The sequence below is a fragment of the Symphodus melops genome, assembly GCF_947650265.1.
Source record: "Symphodus melops genome assembly, chromosome: 8".
Classification (NCBI taxonomy): domain Eukaryota; kingdom Metazoa; phylum Chordata; class Actinopteri; order Labriformes; family Labridae; genus Symphodus; species Symphodus melops.
This window is the reverse complement of record NC_136698.1, coordinates 8,055,508-8,083,309: the sequence shown is the minus strand read 5'-3', so window position 1 is coordinate 8,083,309 and position 27,802 is coordinate 8,055,508. Positions and strand designations below refer to the sequence as shown.

Genomic DNA, 27,802 nt, shown 5'->3' with positions numbered 1-27,802 from the left:
TGTGTTTGTCTTTTTCCGACTTTCAACAATTGATGATGAGAAATTCACCTTTTTTTTTTTTTTTTGAATGAATCAGATATTTTGGCTCAGCTCAGCAATCACCCCTCAGACAGCTCTTCATATTTGACTCAGGCTGACTGATGGAACATTTATTTGAACATAAAACTGCATACAGTACATCACTTTAAACCACACTGGATTAATGTAAAAACCCTACAATATAACATTAGATTTATCTTAAAACCCAAGCGGTTAAAACATTAAGTACTCTTAAAAATCAAATAAACATCTGATTTATATGGACCTTTGTTGGCAATGAGGATGCTGTGGCCAGAGGTAGCAGGTTTTCCTTTAATTAAAAAGGTCAGAAGCTTGATCCTTTTCTTCTACAGTTCACTTGTCTTCTAATGGTATCCTTTTAATGCCATGTAGAATATATTAAATGATACCAGCCCTTAGCGCTCAGGAGTAAAGTCCTATTTTTCTCAAAGGAGCAAGCTAAAAAAGCCAACTCTTTTAGTAACAGCAAATCATTAGCAGCTATTCATAAGGCAGAGTCCTAATTGTCAATTAGGAATTAAATCGTTATAGCACATTTTCTTCTATCTATTTCATTTATAGGAACAAAGTTATTTAGCATTTTATGTGCTATCCAATAATCCTTAACTTGCAAATCAACACTGTTATTTTATGGGTACCTTTCTTCTTGCAAAATGTTCGTCAATCTTTCTGAATAGGCAGATCAGTTTATAAATGGACACTAGTTTGTGTATTTTGAACTCAAGCGTAGACATTGGCTTGCATTTTAACCACTCCATGCTTGGAATATCAATTAACACTGAGATGACATCATTGCCCATAGTGATGTCTTCACATTTTCTTTGGACTGAACAATGACAAAAAGAGATTTGACAAGTAGGGGGGGCAGAGTAGTGACCCATGTGGGGGATGTGGGTAATGGGAGGAAGTATAGGGGTGTGTGGATAAGTAAAATAACAATAACGGGGTGTACGACTCTTTAGGCCAACTCAACAGCCAGAAATAACACATCTTCTTATCACAGCCAAAACAGACACACAGATACAACATGCATCAATCCAGAGGTGTTGTCAGGTGCAGCACATGTGCTATTGGAGGGCCTCCAGATAGTACCAAACAAAGACCCTTAGAAGTGATTTGCATATGAAAAGGGCCTTACATGCTGTGGGAGGGGATGTGCGGTTGGCTAGAGATTGTGTCTCAAATAGGCAACAGGCCTGGCTCTGAATCCTCTAAAATCAGCCTCACAGGTTATTGAAAGACCACCTGTTAAGGTTTCCTACAAAATAAACTATTATTAGTATTGGTATTATTATTTTTCTATTTTTTTTCCTCAATGAAAAAAACGTTTGTTTTCTTGCAGACCGTGTTACCAAAACTGCTGTGAAACATACCTCTGATCTAATCCTTATTTACTGACTGGTCAGTGTTGTACTGAGAGACCTTTTATTGGCATATGGCCAGAGCATCATTACTGATTCCCATGATCTCCGTTGTACCCCCCCCCCCCCCCCAGACCCCTACCCCATACCTCCAAGTCCCAGTCTAGACATGCATAAGCTGCTCCTGCCTACTGTCTGTGTTGTAATATATATTATTTGACCTCCACCATGACATAAGAGTTGTGCCTGAGTCGTTGAAGATGGAGCACATAGTCTAATAGCACTCTTCCCTTCCCTCTTCCCTTTTAGTCAGCACTCAGCCTGATTGCACTTTTCAGTCATGATTACCCACATGATTGTGATTTTGAATTGCCCTCCGGAGACAAATACAATTTTTTGAATTGAATTGTACTCTGCGATGTTAGCATCTGTGAGGAAGATTGTTGGAATAAATCTATATCAGTTTGGTGTCAGTTGTGGCTCCCAGCTTCGTAATGATGTAGACTTATCTTGCAAACCACCCTTGTTTCATGAATCCAGTATCCATGTATTGGTCTTGAGACTTTGAGAGAAGTGCTGTCTGATTTTAATATGATAGAAGTTACAGTTCTGCTGCTTATTTTAACCTCCTTTTCCTGACATCATTCGGACATATTCACTTCTGCATGTTTTATGGATTACATGAATCAACATGTTTAAAGGGTTGTAGACATGACATAGGCTTTGAGAGTTCTGCAGATTTAAGAAATGACCATGCAGGTTTAACTTTTGAGGATATCAAGGAGTTTAGGTTTCTATAAAAAAAGAGAAACTGTTTAATTCAATCAACTGGAGGGTACATCTTTCTTAAATAATCATGTGCCACTGATGATGACACTGTTCAGCTTCAGGCATATAAGAATATTGCTTTGATTGAAAGATATCACATTCACCAAGGTGGATTATGGGGTATAAATACAACATTAATAAGATGTCTTTTAATGTGTTGACGGGTAATGAATCATATTCAACAGAGTGTTTCAACAGAATAACTTATTGGAGTGATGGAGAGACCCAGATGCATAATGCGTTGGGTATAATGGCATACTTCTTTGATGATTTTATGAATGAAAGAAACAGCGGTTGATCATTATGGTGTTGAGGTGGTTGAAGATATTTGCAGAAATGATCATAAAATGAAACTGTCCTTTGACATTTGAGAAATATGCTAACAGGTGTATAGAAAATCACATTCGACAGCTATAGTACACGCTATTGCCAGAGTCTGTGCTTTGTAACATAGGCATACAAAGAGTAGACATATTAAGGTTTGGAACAAACATTTTCTAAATCATGTAAACCGACACCCTAAACACAAATGCACTTATAATATTTGAAATAAATAATAAAATGTTTACTGCTTTACGCTTCATTAAATGCTACTTCAAGCATTTAATACATCTATGAAACTGTGTGATGAAACTTAGTAGTATACTGTAAAAACACAATTTGAACACACAATTGAACACACTGATGAAGTCACTGACAGTTGTTGCCGGTAAGGATTAACTACTGATCCTTTAATCAGTATGTATAGCACGGCTGAAATGAGACGTAACACTAGAGCTGTTGCAGTGTGCTGTTAATGTCCTGCTGATTAAAACACAACACGAAGTGAACCAGAAATTAAATGCCTCAAAGCTTTGGTTGGATGCAGTCACCATGGAAATAGATTGAATGCTAAAAGTAAACAGCCAAATTGTTTACCATTATCTGTAATTTAAACATTGATGTTGGTACATACAGATGGTATAAATTGAGTACATTCATCACAAGCACCCACAATAAGTAAACTAAATTCTATTTCAAGTCTTCAGGCAAGGCAAGTTTATTTATATAGCGCTGTTCAGACACAAGGCAATTCATAGTGCTTTACAGACATAAAAACATAAAAACAGAGCTTAAGGAAAGAATGCAACAGAAATTTAAACAATTAAAAAATAAAAAATATAAAAAAATAAAATAAACAGTAAGTATAAGTGGCATGAGAATGTCTTCAAGATGGATGAAAATACATAATTGTGCTTTAGCAGTATGTTATGTGTGTTGTGATACTGATCTTTCAAAATGTGACCTCTTGACAGGGGTACGTCTTGAAACACCATCCACAGAGGACCAGTGCTCTCCAAACCCGTGCCAAAACAGAGCGATATGCAGACTTCGCGGGGACGGCTACTCGTGCTTCTGCGTGCCGGGCTTCCAGGGTGCTCATTGTCAGATCGATGTGAACGAGTGTGTTTCACAGCCCTGCAGGAACGGAGCCACCTGTGTGGACAGAGTGGGCACGTTCTCCTGCCTGTGTCCTCCGGGGTTCACTGGTGAGTACAGAAAAAAAAGTGTTGGGCCTTCTGAGAGCATCTTAACTGTGAGATTATAGCCTAAAAATAACAAATGGCATGATTAAAAGATATTCATGGGATGTAAGTATTGATAGCCCAGTCAAGCCAGTTCTTAAACATTTAAATAATGTGCTTTACAATTCATAAAAGCTAACAATAAAACACAAAACAATGTGGGAATAAAACAGCAAGACATTCCGATTAAAATACGTAGAAAAATTAACATATTACACCATGAATAATATATATTTTTTAAAATACTAAAAAGCCTTTGGATAAAAAAGGTCTTCAGAAATGATGTTAATGGAAATAGTGATGCAGAGGACAACATTTTAAAGCTGTGGAATGGGAATAGCATACACTCTGTTGTTTACATGTGAGGTGAAACCAGTAAGGGGGTTCCTGCTTGAGGATGTCAAGCTAAGTATTGTCTGATCTTTTTTGGATTAAAAGCAATAATTATCAAATGGTTTGATTACTCATCCTCCACGTTACCCCAGGCCTTCTTTCTCATTCTTTAACATCTTGTGTCCAAGTGAAGAATGGATATGCATAAATCTTTTGGTCCGGAGTGAAACATCTCAGCATTTAGTATTTCAATAAAAAGGCCACGGTTCATGGCACATCCAAGAGATGATGAACCCCACTGAGTTTTTTTTTGTACCCTATTTTTTTTTCTTGAGGGTAAAAAAAGGTTTAATGTCTCAACAACTGTAAAACAGATGTTTCGTAAACACATCGCAAACTCACAATGAATAACTCTGGTAATCTTACTGTGTTTTTAACTAGCGCTTTCTTTGATTTTAAAATTTAGTTTGTGCCTAATTTGCTCTAATGCTATACTCTGGTGTTATTCTGGTTAATGACAAAAACACATCAACTGTGCTTTGAATAAGTTAATATGAGCATGCTAACCCTCTAAACTAGTATTACAACATGGTAAATGTTATGCTTCCTATGCATATCAGAATTGCCATTATGACTTCACAGTCTGTGCTGAAGCAGTTATCACGGCTCTTCCTTTAAGTCACCCATAAAGTGCTGTATGGCTGTAGGTTCTGGTTTTACTGTTTGGACACAACATGACTTGTGATTATTTTGAAGTCATCTGAAGTAGGACATAATTACAAACACCTGCAGGAGGCTTTCTGTGAGATGAAAAAAAAAAACCCAGTCCAAACAACATTGTCTCACAAAAAAGAGCTTTGTTCATGTTTGCTCCCTGCCCTCAGTCTGTGTAGCTCTCTCCCTTGTCTTCTGACATCTGGACTGCTTTGATGTTCACAGGGCCCACTTGTGTGCTGGAGATTGATGAGTGTCAATCACAGCCATGTCTCAATGGCGGCAGTTGCCATGACTATGTCGGTGGCTTCAGTTGCACCTGCCTGCCTGGTTTCCAAGGACACCAATGCGAAACAAACATCGACGAGTGCCAAGAGTTGCCATGCCAAAATGGGGGTCTTTGTATAGATGGGGTGAATGAGTAAGTAGTCCAGCACATCCTGCGGGATACAAAGAAATGACAGCTCTTCATAGTTTAGAAATGCATATCTGTAAAGTATAATACAGATTTATGAAAGAATTAATTTTTTATCATAAGTAAACATGCATTTCATAAACGCGCTGATGATGTTTTTTAAAAAAACTAATCTTCTATCGTCTCAGTTTCAGCTGTGACTGCTCTCATACAGCCTTCAGTGGCGAACACTGTGAGACACCACTACCACCATGTCACTCTGAACCCTGCTTCAACAGCGCCATCTGTGAGGATGACCAGGGTAACTACACCTGTGAATGCTGGCCAGGTAAATAAAACCCTTCATGAGTGAATTTCTCTTGGAGTTTGTAATGGAGATATTTGAAGGTCAAGAGTCACAGGACTCTGTAAAGACGGAAGAGAACAGGTGAATTAAGACTAACTTCTACACTCTCCTGTCTTTATGAATTGGATCATATTTAAGCACAATTTAAAATGGAACAATCATGTAGTGAGCAAATTCTTCCCATTAGAAACAGCATCTGCTTCATTGTTTAAGGGTTCGAGGGGCTTCAGTGCGACATCGACATCAGTGAATGTGACAGCGCCCCCTGTATTAATGGAGGACGCTGCATTGAGAGGTCATGGCAGGCCCTGTATGGAAGCGAACCTCTGCTGCCTGATCACTATGACCCACAGCACGCTGCAGGCTACATCTGCAGCTGTCCTCCAGCAACAACAGGTAATTTATTCCCCCAACAAGCTGGAAGTCATTATGTCCTAAACAGGTCTCCAGTGATGGTTTACAGTTGTAGCTTAATTCTACTTTGTTAAGCTGTTTGTGTTTCTTCGTTGTGAATCACTTAAATTCACCATACATAGTTATTTTGTATCATAACAAGACAAATCCTGTCACACATCAAATCAATGGTGTGCAGATTACTATTCAAGCAACATCAGGGTGGGTAAGTAAATGTAACTCTATTACTAAAAGTATTTTGGAAGATATGAAGGCACATACATACATACAGGCACTTATTGTAAACTGTCTTTTCTCCACTATTTTTTAAGGAAATAATTCAAAAATGGCATATTCAGTCAAATAAAAAATATAAAAAACATCATATTATTGGTTTCTATAGTGTTCGATAGTTTGAATTGTACTTCTGGTAGAAAATGTAGCATTTATTTTGCTTGTGTAAAATCTAAAAGAGACAGCCACGTGGATGGACAGGCAAAATGAAAATAGTCCGTGACAATGCATTGAACTATCCAAATAAATAAAAAAGTCATTTTATCAATTTGGCAATTTGTGACTGACTGAAGTGATGGTTGCTTTGGCCAGAAATTTCAAATACTGATCATTTATAATAAGGTTTGTTAACAAGGTCGAATTGTGTTCATATTAAAAAAAAAACATTTACTATCCGACAGTTTTGGTATTTTTTAAATTTTGGCACATCTTAGTGGAAGCATATGATGTTTTTTATTTAAAAAAAATGAAAGATGTTATAATCACGAAAGTATATGTATTACCTTTAATCTGTGTCTGACTGTAATGGATGTGTAATGCCTGAGTGAGAGAACTGTGGGACTCCTGGAGCCGTCTATTACGTAAATGACTAGGTCGCTGGAGGAAATGTGGTCTATAGGTAATATAAATGATAATAGTCTGCCTAACAACAATCACTATATACTGTTGGTGCATTGACGTAGAGGGAGACTTTGTGTTGTTACATGTTTGTTACATAAAATGATTTTCTTCTGTTGCAAGAGCAGCAAATACTACTTTTACTGCTTACACAAGACTTGATTTAGCTGTGGAGGTAAGACTGTGAGCTGCTGCCTGCTGAGAGTTGAGTTCTAAAAACTGACTCTCTGCCAGTCGCAATGGCAATGACTCAGTAAGGTGACCAAATAGCATTAGTCTAATCCCCAGGATCTGGCTTTGCCGGCCTCCTGACCGGAGCCACTTAGCCCTACGCTGTTGTAGAGAAGTAGACAAGAAGCAGACCTGCAGTTGGATGGCTTATACAAACATAAAATAATATGATGCAGTTCAACAAGTTTTGGGCTAACTTGAGGGAAAACGTGACGGCATGATGTGGACACCTGCTCCATGGATTTGGGGGATTTTGTTGCTTCGAACAGGTAACCTTAGATTTGTATAACTAGATATCTAGTGTGGGTGCTACATAATATGCGTTCATTTCCAGTGATCCTTATTATTGCAGTCGACTGCACTTGTTGTTTCAGAGTTGACAAGTTCTGTGTTGTTATATAAAACATTAAGTTTTTGTTCCACATAAAAAAGTGTCTATAGTGCAAACTTGAATGCTTAATACATAGCAGCATAGCACAGCATAGCAATGCTTGAAAAAAGTTCTGCTGATCAACCACAAAGTAAAGTATGGCAAGAGGATAATGCATTGATACTTAATTTGGCCGTTGGGGAGAGGAAAACATAGACCTAGATTTGATACCTGTAGTTTGACTTGAAGATTTGCATACTTGGTTATCTTGAGTATCTGAGTTCATTTTTTAACACTCTATTTAGAAGTCCGAATTGAAAATCCAATTTGTTTTTATTAATGAAACATATTAAACAAAGAACTAACACCGAGGAAAACAGGAGGAAACAAATGGGTACATGTTTGGTGTTTAAACCACTTGTCATCATTATGTAACATCCTAAACTAAAACAAGTGTAAAATGGGACTTTTTGTTGCTAACATGCCGTTAGAAAGTCTATTGCTTACAAAACAGTTGAACAATGACTAATGAAATTATTTCCTTTTTAGTAGAAAGAATAATAAAAAAAATTGTCCATAATTCTTTATTTACATTTGCAGTTGTGTTTTTATATTATTTAATAATAGTAGAAGCAACTTTTTAAGTGGGTTGTTTTGGCAGGAAATTAACATGTCGTGTGACTTTATTTTATCTGTTTTGTTTCCAGGTTTCCTCTGCGAGGAGCTGATCAACCATTGTGACCCCAGTCCATGCCAGAATGGAGGCAGGTGTGAGAGCTACACTGGAGGTTACATTTGTCATTGCCTCACCCGGCGTCATGATGGCTTCTTGTACGGGGGTTTAAACTGTGACGTGAGGCTGGTGGGCTGTGAGGGACATGAATGTCAGAACCAGGGCTCCTGCTCTCCTTTCCTGTTGGATGGCACTCATGGATACACATGCTCATGCTCACCTGGATACACTGGACCCCTCTGCAAAACCCCTACGACCTTCTCCTTTGAACGCAAGGGCTATCTGCTCCTGCAGAGCCCCCTGGTGGACACAGAGGTGTCCTGCAACATCACCCTAAGCTTTAAGACTGTTATGCCTCGAGCCATGTTGTTTCAGAGGAACAGCAGGGGGCTCCTGCTGAGCCTGGAGCTGGATAAAGGGCAGCTTCAGCTCACACTGAGGAAGGAGGCCTCAACAGCAAGCCCGATCCAGGTCCTGGAACTTCCTCACAATGTCACAGATGGAGAGTGGCATTCTGTAGAGGCTGTGCTTGGGAACTGGGTGCTCACTCTGAAACTCTTGGATGATTCAGGGAGCTGTGGGAGCCAGTTGTGCCACAAGGAGGCCAAGGTCCAAACCACCCTGGCAGGGCTGTCATCCCCTCCTCAGAACACTTTCATTGGAGGAGTGCTTCAGGACTCAGATGGCCCCAGTGAAGATGCTCCGCTCCCAGCATTCATTGGCTGCATGCGTGATGTGTTTGTGGACTGGCAGCTGGTTGTCCCTGAGGAGTGGCTGAGTGACTCTGCTGTTAATGTGTCCCCGGGCTGCAGCCACAGGGACCGCTGCCTGGATGTGCCTTGCCAAAACAGAGGAGCGTGTGTCAACCTGTGGCAGAGCTACCAGTGCCGTTGTCCAAGGCCTTACGAGGGGCAGGATTGTGAGGAGGGTACGTTTACAGCTAGGAAATAATCAATTCAAACCAACTCAGAATTTGAGTCAGAAAGCAGTAACAGTGAAATAAAGTTAGAAGCATGGGTTTTAAAGTCTACTAGTCTGACTGGATGGTTTAGTTGGCAGTTGGTACACATTAAAAAAGGGAACATTTTGAGATAGGTAATCACCAAAATCAAGCATTCACCAGAGTCGTTAAACTTTATTTTGATCTAATGTGTTATCAAATTCTATCAGAGGAATTCTCACCTATTTTTTTTTCAAACGGGTAATTCGAAAACGTTCACTGTGGTCATGTGTAAAAGAAGATAAAGGGTTAAAGGTTGAGGCCAATCAAAAGTCACAGCGATCCTCTTACTGTATCTGACGTGCTGGATTAAGTATGTAAGAGAATCTATTTTGGAAATACACAGAACATGCAGGAAGCTAATACAACATCCCTTAGACTGTCACCGATACACTGGAAAGAAATGAAAGTCAATGACAGAGAAGTAGTTTTGGATTGTCCCTCAAGTTTCTCCTCAGAGTATCGAATCATTTTGTTCTTCCCCCAGAGGACATCTGTAGCCTCTCCTAAAGCAGATTACTTATCACGGCGTCTGAAGGCACACACATTTGTTCACATGTGCACAGAGACACACACGTTCACACTTGAACATCCGCACAGCCACATAAGAGCTTCGTTATCTACATTGGAAAGTGCTGACGTGGAAAAGAACATGTGGGCTGGTGGCTGCTGAAGTATCATCTTCCTGCGCTTGTTGTTCTATGAAGTTTAGCCAAAACTGATCAAATCTTTTTTTCTACACGGAGTTCTTGGAGCTAAAGAATTATTTTTTTAATCCAAGCAAAGGACTGCATATATAATTTGCGGCGTTATTTTGGTCATAGCCACAGTGGATCATTTTGTAAAAATGTAAAAATGATTAAAAAAAACAAGATTAAGGATTATATTATCAGCAAACGCATGTATTATTGAAAAAATGCTGAAATGTGTTCTATGCTACTGTCATGGTCAGGACTTCATTGCACAGGGGATTTTATTTTCTCAGTGAGAATATTTCTAGCAAAATAAAAACATTAATAAAAAAGTTTCAACCCACAGTAACATTTAGAAATTGCAGGACAAGAGCTGAAAAGTTGTTTTCTTGGTTAAGCGTTTTTGTCTCATTTGGTATATTTTTTCCGTTTTTGCAGAACATGTGACTGCTCGCTTTGGAAACGAGGACTCACAAAGTTATACAGCATTCACTATCACGGATGACCTAGGTCACAACCTCTCTGTCTCCCTCTTTGTACGTACACGGAGACGCAATGGACTACTGCTAGCGCTCGCCAACAGCAGCAGCCAATACCTGCACATGTGGCTGGAGGACGGAAGGGTCACTGTCCAGCTTGATAACTTTGAGAGCCTAAAGGCAGAGGGTGCGATCGATGATGGCGAAGTCCACTTTGTGAGGGTAGAGATGGAGCAGGATCGTATAAGTCTGTATGTAGCTGCTGAGAAACAGGGGGACGTAGAAGGCAGGACGTTCAAGGTTCACACAGGAGACACTGTCTACGTAGGGGGTCTGTTGGAGAGCAGGACCACTTCAGTGTTTGGTGGATACTTTAAAGGCTGCATTCAGGACTTGAGGATCAATGACAGGAGGCTGCAGTTCTTTGGGTTGGACACCTCAGTGAGAGCTTTTCCTCTGGAGCTCATGGAAAATGTGACCTCTGGGTGCTCGGGTGACAACGCTTGCAGTGTGAGTAAAAAACCCCATTTTAATTTGTTTTTTTACAGCACCTCAGTTTATTAATTCAGGGCATACATTTATAATTAAGAAGTGAATATACATACAAAATAGTCACAGTCCATAATTATTTTAAGTACATGAAAAACGTAAAAGTTATCCCCTCATCATTTTTCATTCTCAGAGAAACCCATGTCTTAATGGTGGCTTGTGCTACTCGACATGGGATGACTTCACCTGCACCTGCCCACTTAGGACAGCAGGGCGGCGCTGTGAGGAGGTCAGGTGGTGCGAACTGTCCCCCTGCCCCATGGATGCAGAGTGCAGGATGCTAAACCAGGGATATGAGTGTAAGTCCACACACACACACACACACACACACACACACACACACACACACACACACACACACACACACACCAATAATAATAATAATAATACAAATCAACATGTCAGTTGTCATTTCCTATTAAATAAAGCTAATTTGTTTAGATTACTCTTTTAAATGTTGCTATTAGCAAACAAAAGCAGTTTGGTCTGTTCCTTGACCTTGTTTGTGGATTTTACTTAATTGGCCACTATGTAACAAAGTGACTCAACATGCACAAATATTTACTGGCCTCAATCCGTTTACACCGTATACTGTGGGTGCTTTGTAAAGCAGGATTGGCCTGATGCCAGCTTATCCTTTTTTTGCTGGGATTAGTGCGGTGTTGCCCGTCTGTCCTGTAAGCCACCCCATGTTCAGTGATTAACTCTTTAAGCATAGTTGCTGCTCACGATATAGGACCTCATCCAGTTTCCTAAAAGGATTGTAAGGTTATCAAACTGGCAAAGGCGACAATGCTGTAACACCTACTGTATTTTTAATCTTTGAATCAGAAATAAAGGCTCCTGTTTCATTCCTGTTGATTTCACGATAAAAATCAAAGCTTGGTTTTACTTTTTTCTCTCTCTTATTTGGTAGGCTACTCCAATGCAACCTTCCTGAATGAAAGCACAGTGCTGTCCTATCAGGGAAATGGACAAATATCCCGAAATCTGACGAACCTCTCTCTAAACCTACGCACGAGGAAACGTAATGTTGCTATTCTCCACGCACAGCAAGGCTCAGCATTTGTCACACTCTCTGTTCAGGATGGTTTCCTCTTTATGGAGCTTCAAAGCACAGCTGGAGAAAACAAAGGAGAAGAGAAGGAAAGCGGAGGAGGGCCAGATGTGTCTACAGTCAGTCTGAGCAGCAGGAGGACTGTGAGTGACGGTGAGTGGCACAGCGTCCAGCTGTTCATGGCAGCGCCGTGGGCACTGACATCCCGCTGGACGCTTGTGCTCGATGAAGAAATAGAAGAGGCCAGCACCTCCAGGATAAAAGGGGGCAACCTGGATTTCCTGAGACAGGGCGTGGACATATTTTTAGGTGGCCTTGCCCCTAAAGCTGGCTGGACCCTTGTAGGCTGTCTGGGGACAATAGAGTTAGGTGGCATCGCCCTGCCTTACTTGAGCTCCTCTGATGTAAACCTCCCACGCCTGCAGGAGGAGCAGTTCATCCAGACATCACTGAATCAGCCACTTCTTGGGTGTGGCGGGGCCCCTTTGTGTGAGCCCAACCCCTGTCTGAATGGAGGGGAGTGCCAGGACCTCTTCAACACCTACAACTGCAGCTGTGCTGAGGGCTGGGCCGGTCGACGCTGTGACTTCTACACCAACACCTGTGCTTCAAATCCCTGCGGTCATGGTAACTGTAGTGTGAGCGGGCTAAGCTACGAGTGTACCTGTGACTTTGGGTACGCTGGCGTTCACTGTGAAGAGGAGGTTGATATGTGTGAAAACCACATGTGTGCGCATGGGGGCACTTGTCTGCATGGACCAGACAGGTATGCCTGCCTCTGCCCTGAAAACTACACTGGGCCACTCTGCAGGTAAGTCTGTTTGAGAAAATGTAATAATCCATCAATGAGCATGAGGAAACAGTACGGTAGCAAGAAACCTTTAGCAGAGCCAGACTCATATACATATATAGCTGCCTGACAAAAAGGTGGATTAGAGGGAGAGGCAAAAAACAGACAGACAGAGACAAACAGACAGACAGTGAGCAGTGGGAGAGACAGCAGTTAAAAACAACAACAACAGATAACATACACGTAGTTGCCAAAAATAAAAGTAGATATATGACTAATATCAGCAATGACAACTGTTATGATAACAATTTATGTATGAATAATAATAGTATTTATTGCAGTTCGGCTGCAGCAGACGGTCTATGACAGTCAATGATCCACATGAACCCTGTGGCAGGGGAGCACAAAAACTCAGAGGAAGATATGTGAGGGGAAATGAATGCATACAGATGAGAGAAAGAAAGAAGGAGGAAGAGGCAGGAGCATGGAGTATCAAGTACTCCGGCAGTCTAAGCCTATAGCAGAAGAACTCCAGGCCTGAGCCATCCCCAGCTATACACATCATTATTATTATTATTATTATAAAAACACTGAGAAGATATGGGAAATTACCTGATGGAACAAATAGTGTCTGCCCTGAGACTGCTAAAAGCAAGATTTACAAAAATGTTGTTGGAACCTTACCATATTTATATTAATGAATTAAAGGGATACTTCACCCATTTACATGAAGCTGAGTATCATTAGAAACATGATAGTAGTGTTGAATGGTCGTGAATCCAACCCTCATTTTGCCCTGAGACGAGAAAAATATGTTTTTCTTTGCCTGGAAGTTTTCTTTGTGTGATGCAAAAAGCGTCATATTGCATCACATGAAGAAAACTTCCAGGCAAAGAAAAACATATTTTTCTCGTCTCAGGGCAAAATGAGGGTTGGATTCACGACCATTCAACACTACTACCATGTTTCTAATGATACACAGCTTCATGTAAATGGGTGATGTATCCCTTTAAAGTGATCTGATTCTGCAGGCAAAGCCTTCTGAATTAAATACTCCTAACTTAAGGCATCTTTACACTGTCGCAAGGAAGTTTTATCTCACATTTCTTCTTTTATCATTTATTTTTAGATCCAGCTTTTATAATGAGGAAGTAGTGGACAAGGAGATGATTTATTAAAAAAAATAAAAATAGTAAAATGAAATAAAAGTTGAATGTTTTAAACCAAGTCTTTGAAGTGTAGAGGTGTCTACTTCCCTTATGTCTCTGTTGTTTGTTTATGATTTACTGGCCTTCCTCACGAGGACAAAAGGCTCTACCTCCCATACTACTCTTGGAGAAGAAAAGATGACTAACGTTTTGAATGTTTAGTTATTTACTACGCACAGAATATGTAAATAAATGCTTAATAATTGCACAAACAAGGTACCACACCACAACACAAAAAGAAAAACCCTTCACTGTAAATGTCTCCACATCTCTGCCTCTGTTCAACATTTCAACCTCGCCTGCAGCGAGCTCCTCAGATGCTGCATTTCTATTCTAGTGTCAGCCAGAAAAGGCCTCAGTCTGCTGTTGTGTCTCACTACACACGGCTCTCTGGTTCAGCGCCAGTTTCTTTCCTCTGTCATCCACCGTTTGCCTCAGAGAACCAGCAGGGGAACGCCTCTAACCATTTATGCTGTAAACACACAGCCTCCTGCATTTTGCCTCCTTTTGCACAAGGAAAAAATCTTTTACAAGTGTCTCGCTAAGACAAGCTGCACATCTCCCTTTACCGGGAGCATCTAAGCTGCAAAGTTTTCATCAAAATGACTTCTTTTTGTTTGTGTCTCTTGTTTGTGTGTCTCTTTCTACCCACCTCTCCCCATCCTTCTTTATTCTATTCCTCTCCAGCGAACGCATTGAAGAAATACCGTGGTACATTGTTGTCAGAAGTGTGTAAGTTGTTTTTTTTTTTCTATTTCTCTAGGTGTTTGCTGTTTGTTTCCTGTTAGATATCAGTCTCTCAAATGTCATGTACCATGTCTCCTGTTTTGGTCTTCAACTGCATGCAACAAAATGCCAAGCAAAGCTAATATTATGGCTTCCTGTGACACATCTTGTCTTAAAACAGGATACAAATTGTTTCCAGTGAGTGACAGCTGTAGTTCAAAATGATCCCTGGCATCTAAATTAAAACTTTACCCATCAAAATTGCACACTTTCTAAAAGAGAAAAGCCTGTATTTTGTAACCACTGAGGGATGAGTTTCAAGAGATACATAGCATTTTGGAACAGAGCTGCTGTGCTTCAGGCAAATTAAATAGTTATAGAGGGCAAAGAGAAATGTTTAGCCTTTTCATTTCTGTACTTGGGATTTGATGTCCTGCTCTTGGTTGGTTGCCAGAGGTCTTTAATCTTATTATCCTGTTCCCCTCCTAAGCCGCTTTGTGTCCCCTGTGGGGAGTAGAACAATACAGATCCTGCCTGGCTTATTCCTCTGCTTCTGGCAGACATTAGCACATCATATTCTGCTGCACAACACCTTGTGAACCCCTCATTACCTCTAAGATATATGTTCAATTAAAAATAAACGTAAAAACTTGAACACTTATTTAACCTTTACTTGTGTGAACGTCTTCCATCAGGAGGCCGAAGCTGCCTGTTTCTGTGTGCGGTGATGACATCAGGAACTACACCTGCTTCAATGGAGGCAACTGCACAGACCGAGAGCTGTCTTGTGACTGTCCACCTGGATTCACTGGACACAGGTAGGGTAGATATACCAAATGAATCAAGAGCACCCATTTTTTTTATTTGCCAAACAAATGTTTTTACTGTATATCATGAAAAAAAATCTTAAAACTTAAACTTAAAATGACTTTTATTGAGGTACTAGAGCAACCAAGCTGCAACCTGTAAGCTGCAAAACTGCAGTTACTGAAGAGTCCACGTGTCAGGCTCCAAAATCCAAGGAGTTCTCATCAAGCCCTGTTTAACTTTTCAGCAGAAACAAACATGTTTACGGCCTTGAAACATTTTGGCCTCTAAAGCTTTTATCAAATCTGCAAAGCAGATCAGCGTGGGGGATTTTTCTTTGTAACATTCTATTTCCAATATGGCGAGCATCAAAACTCCTCTTCAATAATCAATGGGTGACATCACTGAGGCTGCATCCAGGTTTTATACACTTTATGGGACCAACACACAACAGATAACAGTCCAAGTAATTTTGAGGTGGAGGGAATATTACATGGCATTTCAATTATTTACAAACTACAGACACCCTTAACATCAGGTTCAAAGGTCTGCTTTGTAGACTGATCTTGATTGGTGAACAACCAGTAGAAAGCAACTTTAAATGGTAAATAAGTCTATTCAAAATTCAATCCTTTAGTGCTGTGAAAGCACTAAAGGAACTGTATATGCTGTTAGTGCTCCTATCTTTGAATAAAACGTCTCTGTCTGTCCTCTGATTCTGCGTCTGCAGGTGTGAACAGGAAGTGGATGAGTGCAAGTCAAACCCATGTCTGAATGGAGGCTACTGCCGCAACCTCATCAACAAGTTCGTGTGCGTGTGTGACATGAGCTACGCCGGAGACACTTGCCAGACGGACGTAAGCGATATTTACTTTTACGTGGCCGTGCTGCTGTGGCAGAACCTCTTCCAGCTTCTCTCCTACCTCATCCTCAGGCTGGACGATGAGCCAGAGATAGACTGGGGAGGAGACGAATAAATGTCGGCGTGTGTGGTGTGCGTGTGTCTGAACTAATCTTTGGAAATCCTGATGATGGGGTGACAGAGTGGAGTTTGCAAGTTTGTGTACGTGTATGGGATTGATGGATTATAGTATACAGTATGAGACAAACCAGCAGGTCCCAAACAAAGCACTGGGATTACAGGTATTCATGAGTGCACACTGCACGCTTCAGGTTTTTCTCTAATTTGCAACAGGTTAACAGTTCCAAAGAGCTGTTTCTGTGCCTTAACATGAAACTTTGTAAATCAGAAGCACCTTATTTAATATAGCTATTTATTTTTATTAAAGTATAAATCCATATTTAGGTAGCAATAGGTTAAAAGATGCAGTAATCTCTTGTGAAAACAAAACACGTATTTGCTCCATCATTGATTATCTTTAATGTTAATGTCACAAAAAGCTCAAAATTGCACATCGCAACTTCTAAGGGCCCAAAGAAAACCTTTATACTGCTTGTTTTGACCTACAAGTGGAGAAATTCCATAAACCACTTCTCCACTGTTGATGCAGTACAGAATACTATAAAATATTTGTTATTATGTTTTTCATTGAACGTTTCCTGTCTGAACTGGATTTTGGGAGCTCTGTTCAGATAAATGTGAGAACGATCAAAACAGCGTTGTAGTCACAAAGGCACCTAGAGGGGCTAGAAGACGGCAGGATGTCTGACTTTGTTCCTGATGTGCGTTCAGAGCACCGTGCTGAAAGACAGACTGCTGCGTGTGCTGTGTGTTTCTGTCTTGAGTGAGGCAGAGATATTTAACGCTTGAATCTCAGTGACTCAGCTTGAACATTAACTGTGCTGCTGTGGTCAAACATGTCATTACCCTCATAATGATGGCGCTCTCCTCTTCCACATTGAGTTTACGTCGTTGCCTCTATCGATTAGCCGTAGCTCCGCCGACGTCATGCTGCTTCATCCATGTAGGACCGTGATGTCTTCTTTTCCTTTCTTTCCTTAATCATATTCTGTCGTCATGTTCCTGTCTTTTGTCTCGGGTTCATTCCTGTCTCTGTCATTGTTGTTGATTAATAAAAGAAAATCGTATCAGCCTTTGTCTGTCTTCTGTTCTCTTTTTCATCACTTTGCTGATTTTTCTCTTCCATAAACACACTGGTTTCTTCTCCATTTTTTCCTTCCATTTCCTCTTCTAGACTACTTCAGTTAATTGTTTCCTCAGCATGTACAAATACTTGTGGCTCTACTTAAATACAGTTTTCTTGTATCTATACTTAGCTTAAATATATATTTTTTCTAATACATTTTATTTTCTACCTGCTACATCTTAGAGCATATCTGTACTTGCTTCTTAAATTTTTGAAACAGCTCTTAATAGTTATGTTGGATTCATTTCATTTTAGATTTGTTTTGTGGGCTTCAAACTTCTAGACTGATTCCAACCTACATTTAAAAGACTAGATGAAGATTTTATCAATCAATGCAACTTAAAAGACAAATAAAGGCAAAGCTGCAAAGAAAGTATCACATCAAGGTTAGTTATTACATGACTGAGATTTTACAAGTTTGAAAGTAAGAATAATTTAATTTAGAAGTCTCCTAAATAATAAATGAGGTTTAGATAACTTTGCTTTGACACGTCTCTTTTTTTACTTCTATACTAACAGTTCAGTTAACACCCTTTAATTTTTCGCTTTTACATGAGAAAAGACATTGAATCAGTTGCTCTTCTTCTAAGAATCCTTTTCTTTTGCAATATGTGCACCTTGACTTGGGTAAAGCTTGTGTGCTGGGTGTGCGTAAAGGTTCAGACATGTTGAAGTCATGCGGCCACCGTGATGCCAAACATAGAGCCTTAATCTCTTAACAGGATGTAGTGTGCGTCGAACCCAGAATAGTCCATATTTACAGACACACATGTAGCTGCATGCATACACACACACACACACACACACACACACACACACACACACACACACACACACACACACACACACACACACACACACACAATAACAATGCTGTGATATTCGGATTAACTCGGAGTACTTGGAAGCTTGTTTTCATTGTTCTGGACGGGCTCTGCCTGTTTTGCTTTGTGCACAAAGCCTGGTCAGGAATAGTTTGGGGAGTGTTATGTGGAAGAAGAGTGTTAACTGGCCTGCAGAGAGCTCTGACCTCAACCCCGGGGTCTTATGACCTATAAGAGCATACCTTTGTAAAGCTCTTGGAACTGAATGGGAACATTCCCTCTCAGAGGTCAGAGGCTGTTATAGCAGCAGATAACCACCATAGACTGTGTATGACAGTGGACATATCCACCGCCATCAGCTGCCTTTTTGAGGCCTTACTTAGTCATTTTGTCCTACATTTTGCTTGATTAACACAATTATGTTATTTTTTTTACTTAAAGTCATTGTGTTAATACTTCAGGTACTGATAGCCATGAAGCCAACATAAATTTCAAGTCCTAATTTGTACACCTGCCTCTTCCCTCACATCTAATATTTTACAAGTCTGTATGCATGTGTGTGTGTGTGTGTGTATGTGTCCTTAGCAAGCACAGGTATCCCTAATGGCAAGGAAAGAGTGGGAGGAAATGGGAAGCAGTTTTTCAGTGTCGGCACTGATGTGACCATCCTTTGAGAGTAAGACAAGCGGGAGAGCAGGAGGAGGAAATGTGCTTTGCCAGCAAAAAAGCAGCATCTGGTGCTGAAGTGCAGTTTCAGCAGAGAGCTGGTGGCATTCACAGAGGTTCGGTGTGCTTCACAGAAACATATGAGGGCAGCTTATCTGGCACATACACACACACACACACACACACACACACACTCACAGATGCACACAAAGCAGGTTGATAGTGCTGACAGCAAGGAAGCATTGCCGCTGTCTCTCTCTCTCTCTCTCTCTCTCTCTCTCTCTCTCTCTCTCTCTCTCTCTCTCTCTCTCTCTCTCTCTCTCTCTCTCTCTCTCTCTGTGCAGAGGCTTCAGGGTGGCCCTGCTGTGTACCTCAGAGACTGGTTAGTTAGACATCCCTGTGTCTGTGTGTCTATGTCTGTGTGTATGTGTGTGTGGCAGTGGGTGACTGATGGCGGGTCCTGGCTGCAGGCTCCTCCGGCTCGCTTGTGTCACACTTGCTCTGACAGCCAAGTGTGCTGCAGTGACAGGTAAGCACTTTCCAGGAGTCAACAAAGAAGCTGCAGCAAGGGAAAAGAAAGTGTAATGTCGAGTTATTTTTTGCCTCAGGATACGGATGGTTGTATTTTTATTAGAATTATGTTTCCATGTTGATTGCTCAGTGTAAAGTTTGCTGACTTCTAAGACTTGTGTAACCTGACAAGTTGAGCCTTAGTTATGGAGATGTGTGTCAGCCAAAAAATTTGGAGTGTAACAGTCTGCTGTTGGTACCCATGTAGCAGCCAATCAGAGCTTCACCACTGTCACACCAAGCAGAGCTCCAGATGTAAGTGCCTCTACTGCTTTCGTTGTCTGCTACAGGTTAATTTAATGTTAGCAATCATTCAACTGCTGCTGTACCAGGAGCTTTGATTCAACTTCAAGCCCTGGGTTTGACTTCAGAGATCAGGGATGTGTGTGTTTGCATGCTGGGTAATTTCTGGTTGTGAAGTTGTGTGTGATGATCAAAGAGCTACAGGGCTGTGAGTGCCATTGTACTCTATATCAGCAGTAACGGAATGCCTCTTGTCCAATCAGATTCATGTTTAATGTGAAGTAACTTCTCAGTCGAATGGAAAATAAATGTGTGCTTGTGTGTGTGTGTGACAATTTAAGGTGGGTTACTGATAGTGTATGTGTTAACAGGATCCTCAGCCAGCATCTTGCCTGTGTGTGTCTGATCCTCAACAGACTGAGCGCGCACCATACAGCTTGCGGGTGGCTGCCGTGCTGGCACCGTGTCTGGTTGCCTTGGCGATAGTGGTGATGCTGGGGCTGGCGCTGGCTGTAGCCAAACTCAGAGAGAGGCGGCAGACGGAGGGAGTTCTCAGTCCCCGAGAACTCCAGGCTCCTGGTGGTTGTGTTATACCTGCTGAGCTGGGAAACACATCCATCAGCACTCTGGCAGCCCATGTGGAGCGGCTGGTGTAGTGAAGGGAGAAGTGTGTGCGAGAGAGACAGAAATAAACATTGCGTCCTGTGTGAATTTCTTTACCAATATTTAATAAAAAAATGATGATTTGTCTGATTTTCTCGTCCCCTCTAGTTGACCTCTGGGGGTTTGTCCTCTGACCTCTTGCTGTCCGTCAGTCTGGCGTCTGTGGTACTGCTGCTGGTTCTCATCTTCACCTCAGTCGGTCTGGTGATGACACTAAATCGCCGCGCCACCCACGGCACCTATAGCCCCAGTCGGCAAGAGAAGGAGGGCTCACGGGTGGAGATGTGGAGCATCATTCAACCACCACCTATTGAGAGACTCATATGAATGCAAGGAGAGGCTGATTGGTAGAGAATGTTAATGCTAGAAATACACTGGATATGATAGTTATTCATATTTGAGTCAGACATGTCCAACGGTAAAAATATAATATTTAAAGACATTCCTCAACTCTGCAGAAGAATATCCGCTTTCAAATGTAGAATCCCCCTCACAGTGCCTCCATTTTTATTTAGAGTTTTCTTTCTTCATTTGCACAAACGGGGGAGACTGTGAGATCTTGTAGAATCATTATTTGTATTTTTCAATCTTCCTGCAATGTTTTGCACCTTACCTCAGCATCAAGCACAACATCAATCTAAATGAAACGATTTCAGTTCAGTACATACATGTATTGAGTCTGTCATGTTTGTATTTGATCCATATTTTCAGGATTTATGGACCAGGGAGCAATAATCAGAATGTGAAAAACAAAAGCAATTGTTGAAGTTCAATTCTCATCAAAACAAGCAAAGGAGTCAAATAATTTCTCCTTAAAAGAATTAGGTCAGCTTAAGGTCTGTAGTTTTCTTAATGGTGATCTCGTACAACTATTAGTCAATTTATCCTGATTGGTTTTCAACTGAAAAAAAGTATTTAGAGATGGGTTACAAATACAGTAACTTACTCTTAAAGAGGTTCAGTTATTTCCTCTATCAGCTGTCTGTACTGTAGTTTTATCATGTTAACCAAACAGGATTTAATTATGATTTTTAAGGACTATGTTTTAGAAGGAATTTCTAGAATTAGGCTTTGGCCAAAAAGACAAAACGTTGAAGTAGCTAAATTGTAGGTTTTTTTCTGGATGAATTTTTGTACAAAAAAAAAAAAAAGGTCAGAAATCTTGATGTAACAGAAAAAAAATCCATCAATGTGTATCTATTCTCGGAGGAGTCCTCCCATTTTTCTGTGTTGCCAGCAATATATTTTTTTTAATTGAGGGAACATTCCTCCCAGATGTTGTCATTGAGAGAATAAAGCCATTTAAAAGTCAGGATGAGTTGAACTGAGAATAGTTTCTTACTATAGTTTGTTCTTGATTGACATGCGAGTCATTGGAAACAATGACTGTCTATTCTTTTCTGTAACTTTAACTGTAGAGTGTAGATGAGTTGTTTATTTTTTTAAACTGTGAAATTCATTTCTGCCTTTAACTGTTGGCACCTGTATATATTAATTGTTGGTTATTGAAGAAAATATGTTCATGGTTTCTTTAGGAATAGTGAGGCGTAACTGTAATAAAGGATTAGCATTTTTACAGAACACAGCGCTCTCGTTTATACCCCCATCAGTATATTATAGTTTTATCTATGTGAACATGTTTGGTAAAAAGTCCAGAGATGCATATGCATGAAACAGTATAATTTATTTTCAGTTCACAGTGCATACATTGTGTGCAGTTGTACCGAGTTACTCATGATTAGCACATTAGATTGACCTCAGTTATGTAAGACAGTTGTTTCTCTGAGATGAGAACATGCAAGTGTGCACAGAAACAGAAAATCAGTAATTGGCATACCGAAGAGTTAATCGTCATTACAATACCCAAACATGAGACTTGAATGAGTTTCTCACTGTAACTTGACCAAAGTTGTCACTACAATAAAAAGATACAAATGTTAAAATGTGTGGTTAAGAGAAAGTGTTAACATCTTCATTAAGTTAAACCAGTGATCTTTCTCCATAGTACCTCAGTAAAATCTGCTACATAATCCCTCACGTCCCACCCACTCCAAAATTGTCATTACAAGACAGTTATACCTCATATAATTGATTTCTTCATTGTTGTGCATTGAGCCAGAGTTACTAAAGCTTTTAATATCACCTCGACTATATTCACAAAGCGGCCATCCCCCCTCAAATGTAAAGCTCAGGAAGAGAAGCTTGAATGCTGTTTGAAATGTTACACGGCTGTAGTTTTGTTCAACAGAATATGACAAACATTTTGTTTCACCGTTTACTCATTCATCGATTACTGAAAATATAATATCTGGCCATATCTATGTTAAAAAAACATATGGCATGTAATGACCTGCTCATACTACAGTAAGCTTCTGAGAGGCTTAAAGGTAATAATGCTGTATGACAGTGTAACACTACAGTAGGGGCTTATATTTTTAGTTTACTATTTTAGCTTCTTAGCTAATGTTCTGTAGCTAGGAATAAACTATGTGGCTAATGTAATGTTAGTTGGAAAATTATTACCAGTTACTGTGATTAGCAGGTCATTTACTTCCTAGCAAATAAAAGTTAGCTGGGAATAGACTTCCTAGCAAAAGGAGTTTAAGAAAGGCTTGGTCTATGTTCTGTAAAATATGTTGTTTCAGCTCAACATATGGCACATTGTCAATCTGGTTTGACAATATTAACTGTTTAATTAACTTATTTTAGAAGCAATGGAAAAACTTTAGTCAGAAACACTACATAATCACAATATGAACTTGGTAAATAGCCATACAATACAGCATTTAAGTTACTCAACCTTAGCGTAGCATAAAAGGAAACCAGACGCTGTGCTAATATGGTGAATAGCAGCTGACCACTCAAGTATTTCATTCATGAACTTCCACAGTTAGATTTCAAGAAGTAGCCAAATATTAAATGTTTTCATTTGTTTGAAACTGAAGGCAGAGAGCATTTAACTCAACAATACCCAATGAAAGGCAAAATGAGTGTTTTGCACATTACCGAATGTTTGTTTCTATCACTTTTGATTTGACAGAGCTCTAAATACTGAAAAAATAGGAAATGCCAACAGAAGACACAACTTTTAAAACTAAGCAAAACAAATCTATAGAATTCAGCACATACAGGTATATACATGCAGATACAACAACTAGTATTGTACCACGTACAAGCTCTGCTTATTTTGATTAGAAGGTGTCAAATGCTCTTTAACACAAATGGCTACATGGGACATTTGTTAACATTCTCTCTTTTTTTTTCATCCAAAAATAAAATCTAAAACATTCAAATATTAGGTGTCATTTTTTCACACAACATACCACCGATCATATATTATCAATATTATAGATCATATCTATGTAAAATAAACTCAAGCCAGCAAAAATACTTGTCTTTTCAGTTGAAAATAATTTTTCATCCATATGAAAACCACTAAAGAAACTCCTCTGAGAGATTTTTTTTTTCCATACAGTCAGCTCAGAATGAGTGTAAAAGTAAAAAAAAGAGAACACAAAATGATAACAGAAAAGTACAATCTATACAGGCAAATCAAATTAAGTACCTAATGTACAAAAAGTCATAATACCCAGAGAAATTCTGAGGACATCTTTTAAACACAGGCGGGAGGATTCCCACCAGTCAGAACAAAAAGGAGAACACTGAGTATCTGCAGCTGGACTGCAGCACAAAGTCAAAACAAAGCAGCCATAAAAGCATAGCTAGTACCCGAGTTCACTTCAGGTCAGTTTAAGGACCAGATTTTCTTTTTCAAATAAATACCACAATGTACCTAACTGTGAGTGAAGGTGGACTGGAACATTGCATACATCCTTCCTATAATACTGTACCTTGCTCTGAGTATATTGGGTGGTACTCTTACTATATAAGGCACACCATACACACCACTCTGTCCTGAAAACCTATAGCCACACCTACACTTGCATATATTCTTTCATGTCATTATTACTGTTACATTATTCAGGGACACATGAGGCTTACCCCCACAAAAAAGTACTTTGATTGAAATTAGACCATCAAGTAAAACCATGCATCACGATGGAATAACTCTTGAGGAATGCTGACCTTTATAATCATTTGAAATATTTGCATAGTAAATAAGCTTTTTAAAGTGTTTACAATGTAAAAGGCCAGTGCAGAGATTGGTTTTGAATCTGTTTTTTCCCCCTCTTTTTGGAATTAATAGGACCGATTCCTGGACCTTTATAAGCACGCCAAAGACTTTATGAGCTAATCGTTAACGCAGAGCAGCACTAAGAAAGCAGAGAAATAGCTGCTATTAAACTGTCACACTGACTGGCGTCTGGCATAAATCATAAGAACAACGGACCATAAATGTAGTAATCCCAACACAAGCACACCAAAAGCTTTCTTCTTTTCTCTGGGAGCCCGCAACCAGTGGACGAGGGGTTTCTCTCCAAGGAAGAGTCGATTAAAAAATATCTTTGACTGTGAACATATTACATCCATAGTAGCTACTCTCTTGAGGAGAACTGTATTGCTTCATTACAGTACAATCATCAGCCACCGCATTACAGTACAGTGTGAGACTTGAACTTACAGCACAGAAAAAGAGGCAGACAGAAAGAAAGTCTGAAATGATGAGAAGTCTGGTGGTGTTGTATTTTTTTTTTTTTCAAATGAACAAAGAGCCAAGAAATAACATATGAATTTAACAGAAAAACAGGACATTAGGAACTGATAACAGATCCATAAAACGCTCCTCTTTGAAAAAGAACTTTTTTTGAAAACTACAGTTTGTTATTTAAAGTTGAAAATAAATATTGTTGACCTATTTTTTTTTGTTTGCAGCTAGATGCCTGAAAGCACTGAGGGGCAATGTAACCTGTTGATTAATGGGATTTGTTGCCATGAAGAAAACATAGAACATCCCCAGACTTATGCCTTGAAACTTTCAGAAGTACAGTAAAAGTTTGATGATGTAGTTCAATGATAAAAGGCTGGACAGTGAAAGAGACAGCACAAAGGAAAGAGTGATGATGGGTTAAAAAAAAAAAAGACAAAAGAAGTAGGCCCGTTGACATCCTCTGTGTTTGCTTCTCTTCAGAGACAGTGATGTCCTGAGGAACACATGAAGAGGCGAGGGACAGAGAGAGGGTTCTACATGCACGTCATTACCTGTAATGTAATTTAACAGCAGCTTAAAGCACAGTTTATATATTTATAGTAACTACTTTATAAATCCAGAGAAAGACAGTGCTGTTAAAAGAAGCATTCACTGTTGAATTGAAGATCTGAGAGTATCCAGAGATTCTCAGCACCTGTTCTGATATCTATTAAGACAGCAGGGTATCAAAAGCAAATCACATGTCCATTTAAGGCATTGTGATAAAAAACACAACGGTTACATCATACAGGCCCGAGCTGACTTTGTGTCTTGAAATTCAAAATTTGATTTGATCATGTGAGATGTTTGGAACACTTTGAAATCTACACTATTTTATTTGTCGTTTGTAGTTCCACCTTAACAGGTGAACTATTATGTTGGTCATTTATGGTTTTTTTTCCTCTCTAGGTTTTGGACTGTGAAAATGTTACAGGATGAAACATATGTGGTGAATTTAGATAACAGACAAAGATGCAGAGTAAACACAATGGAAATAAGTCTTTAAATAGCTTTTGTTTTTGAATTATTTAAACCTTTCTAGTTAAATTGAATAAGCTGTATTATTTCAAAACAAGTGAGAAATGTTCGTGCACTCCACAAGCTGAGAAGGATCTCAATATTATGGCTTCAGTTTGTTCATTTGGAATGCTGTTTCTTCAGTAATCCACTTGTTCTGTTGAGGAATTCTCACTTTGTGAATTCACTAGTTGTTGCATGAGCAGAATATTCGATTCACTCTGAGACTGAGCAACTTTCTCCTTCTTTGGAAAACTCTGCCAGAGTAGTAACATCTGTTTTTCCTGTTTCCCTTAATAATTTATCTAAGTATTTGAAGTAAAAAAGGTGACGAGTTTTTTTTTTAACATACTTTGTAATAGATGTTCATTTTCAAATAAAATTCAAGGTAAGTTTTGAAGTTACTACACTGGCAGATTATTTAACTTAGTTTTAAGAAAATGACATTTTTTATGTATACCAAACCATCTCACTCTGTGACTCTTGATATTTGTATGACATCAAAGTCTTTTATGTTTTTTTTCCTGACAGGTAATTTTGTTCTCTGAGATTGCAGGTCATCGTAATAAAATAATATTTATACTGTATATAAGATGCAGCCTGTGGTGTGTTATAGACACCACATCTCTGACGTCTCTACGACTCGTCGCTGGTTTTCCCTGGGAACTGTTGGTGACTGTTGTTGCAGTGAACCTGTGACAGCTGCAGGCTGGTGTGCAGGACTGGACTGAGACAACACATGGACTCTATCTCCTCGAGAAGACCCTGATCCTTCACCACACCATCCCCGGAGCCTTTACCCTGACCCAGACACAGGCCAAGTCCCAGAAGCCCCTCCTTGGACACCTCCTTCTCCCACGGGACCTGCTTAGTAGACTGGCTGTTCTTCACCAGGCTCCCCTGGTGCCAGTCCTGCTGGTCCTTGCTTCCCTGCCTCTGGAGGGCCTTTTCCTGGTAGTGCCTCACCGTCTCCTTGGACAGCACCTTCCTCCTCAGGATGCTAGTGGAGGCCGTCTGGTTCTGGTTCTGTGGAAGCTCTGTGCTGGGTTGGGGTTCTGAGATAGTCCGACAGCGGCCCGTTGGTACAGGAGAAAATATCGGGAGAGAAACTTGAGAACTGTAGGTGTAAGAAAGAGTTGGGGAGGGTGGCGTTTGTGTGACTCTACGGGACAGTGAGGGCGAGAAGGAGAAGTGGTCTCCTGGTTGCCGCCCTGGAGGTAGAGGGTCAGATTTCGGTGGATGAGGATAAGACTTGGTGACGTCAGAATTCTGGGCAGGAGGTGAAGTCATGACGGGGGGCAACGGAGGGGCCGTCGTCGGTTTCTTTGACACCTTCAGGCTGCTCTTGTTGGGCTGTCTGCGAGGGGACGGGGGGAGATGTTTCCCGTGGACAACGCTGTCATCCTGACCCATATTCCAGCCGCCCTGATCCACACCTCCACCAGTGGCACTCTCATCTGCAGGTTTAGACTCACTGAAGGGACTGGGCTTGCT

The 27,802-nt window shown here is 40.1% G+C and overlaps 2 protein-coding genes across 3 annotated transcripts in view; one reads left to right on the top strand and one right to left on the bottom strand.

Moving 5' to 3' along the window:
• The window catches only part of crb1 (crumbs cell polarity complex component 1), a 26,266-nt gene extending 240 nt beyond the window's left edge, over positions 1–26,026 (top strand). Inside the window, exons 2-13 of one of the 2 annotated variants that reach the window (XM_079349778.1) lie at positions 3,545–3,778; positions 5,087–5,282; positions 5,465–5,604; positions 5,836–6,018; positions 8,236–9,189; positions 10,392–10,942; positions 11,115–11,280; positions 11,898–12,849; positions 14,724–14,768; positions 15,458–15,580; positions 16,300–16,426; positions 20,752–26,026. In XM_079349778.1, the coding sequence (XP_079205904.1) occupies positions 3,545–3,778; positions 5,087–5,282; positions 5,465–5,604; positions 5,836–6,018; positions 8,236–9,189; positions 10,392–10,942; positions 11,115–11,280; positions 11,898–12,849; positions 14,724–14,768; positions 15,458–15,580; positions 16,300–16,426; positions 20,752–20,970 (3,890 nt within the window). In that variant the 3' untranslated portion in view covers positions 20,971–26,026. Of the gene's footprint in view, positions 1–3,544; positions 3,779–5,086; positions 5,283–5,464; positions 5,605–5,835; positions 6,019–7,284; positions 7,428–8,235; positions 9,190–10,391; positions 10,943–11,114; positions 11,281–11,897; positions 12,850–14,723; positions 14,769–15,457; positions 15,581–16,299; positions 16,427–20,751 lie in introns of those variants that run through there. The other variant, XM_079349779.1, reaches the window with a different exon arrangement.
• The window catches only part of dennd1b (DENN/MADD domain containing 1B), a 100,652-nt gene continuing 95,158 nt past the window's right edge, over positions 22,309–27,802 (bottom strand). The window contains exon 22 of the mRNA XM_079349791.1: positions 22,309–27,802. Coding sequence (XP_079205917.1) covers positions 26,945–27,802 — 858 coding nt within the window. The 3' untranslated portion in view covers positions 22,309–26,944.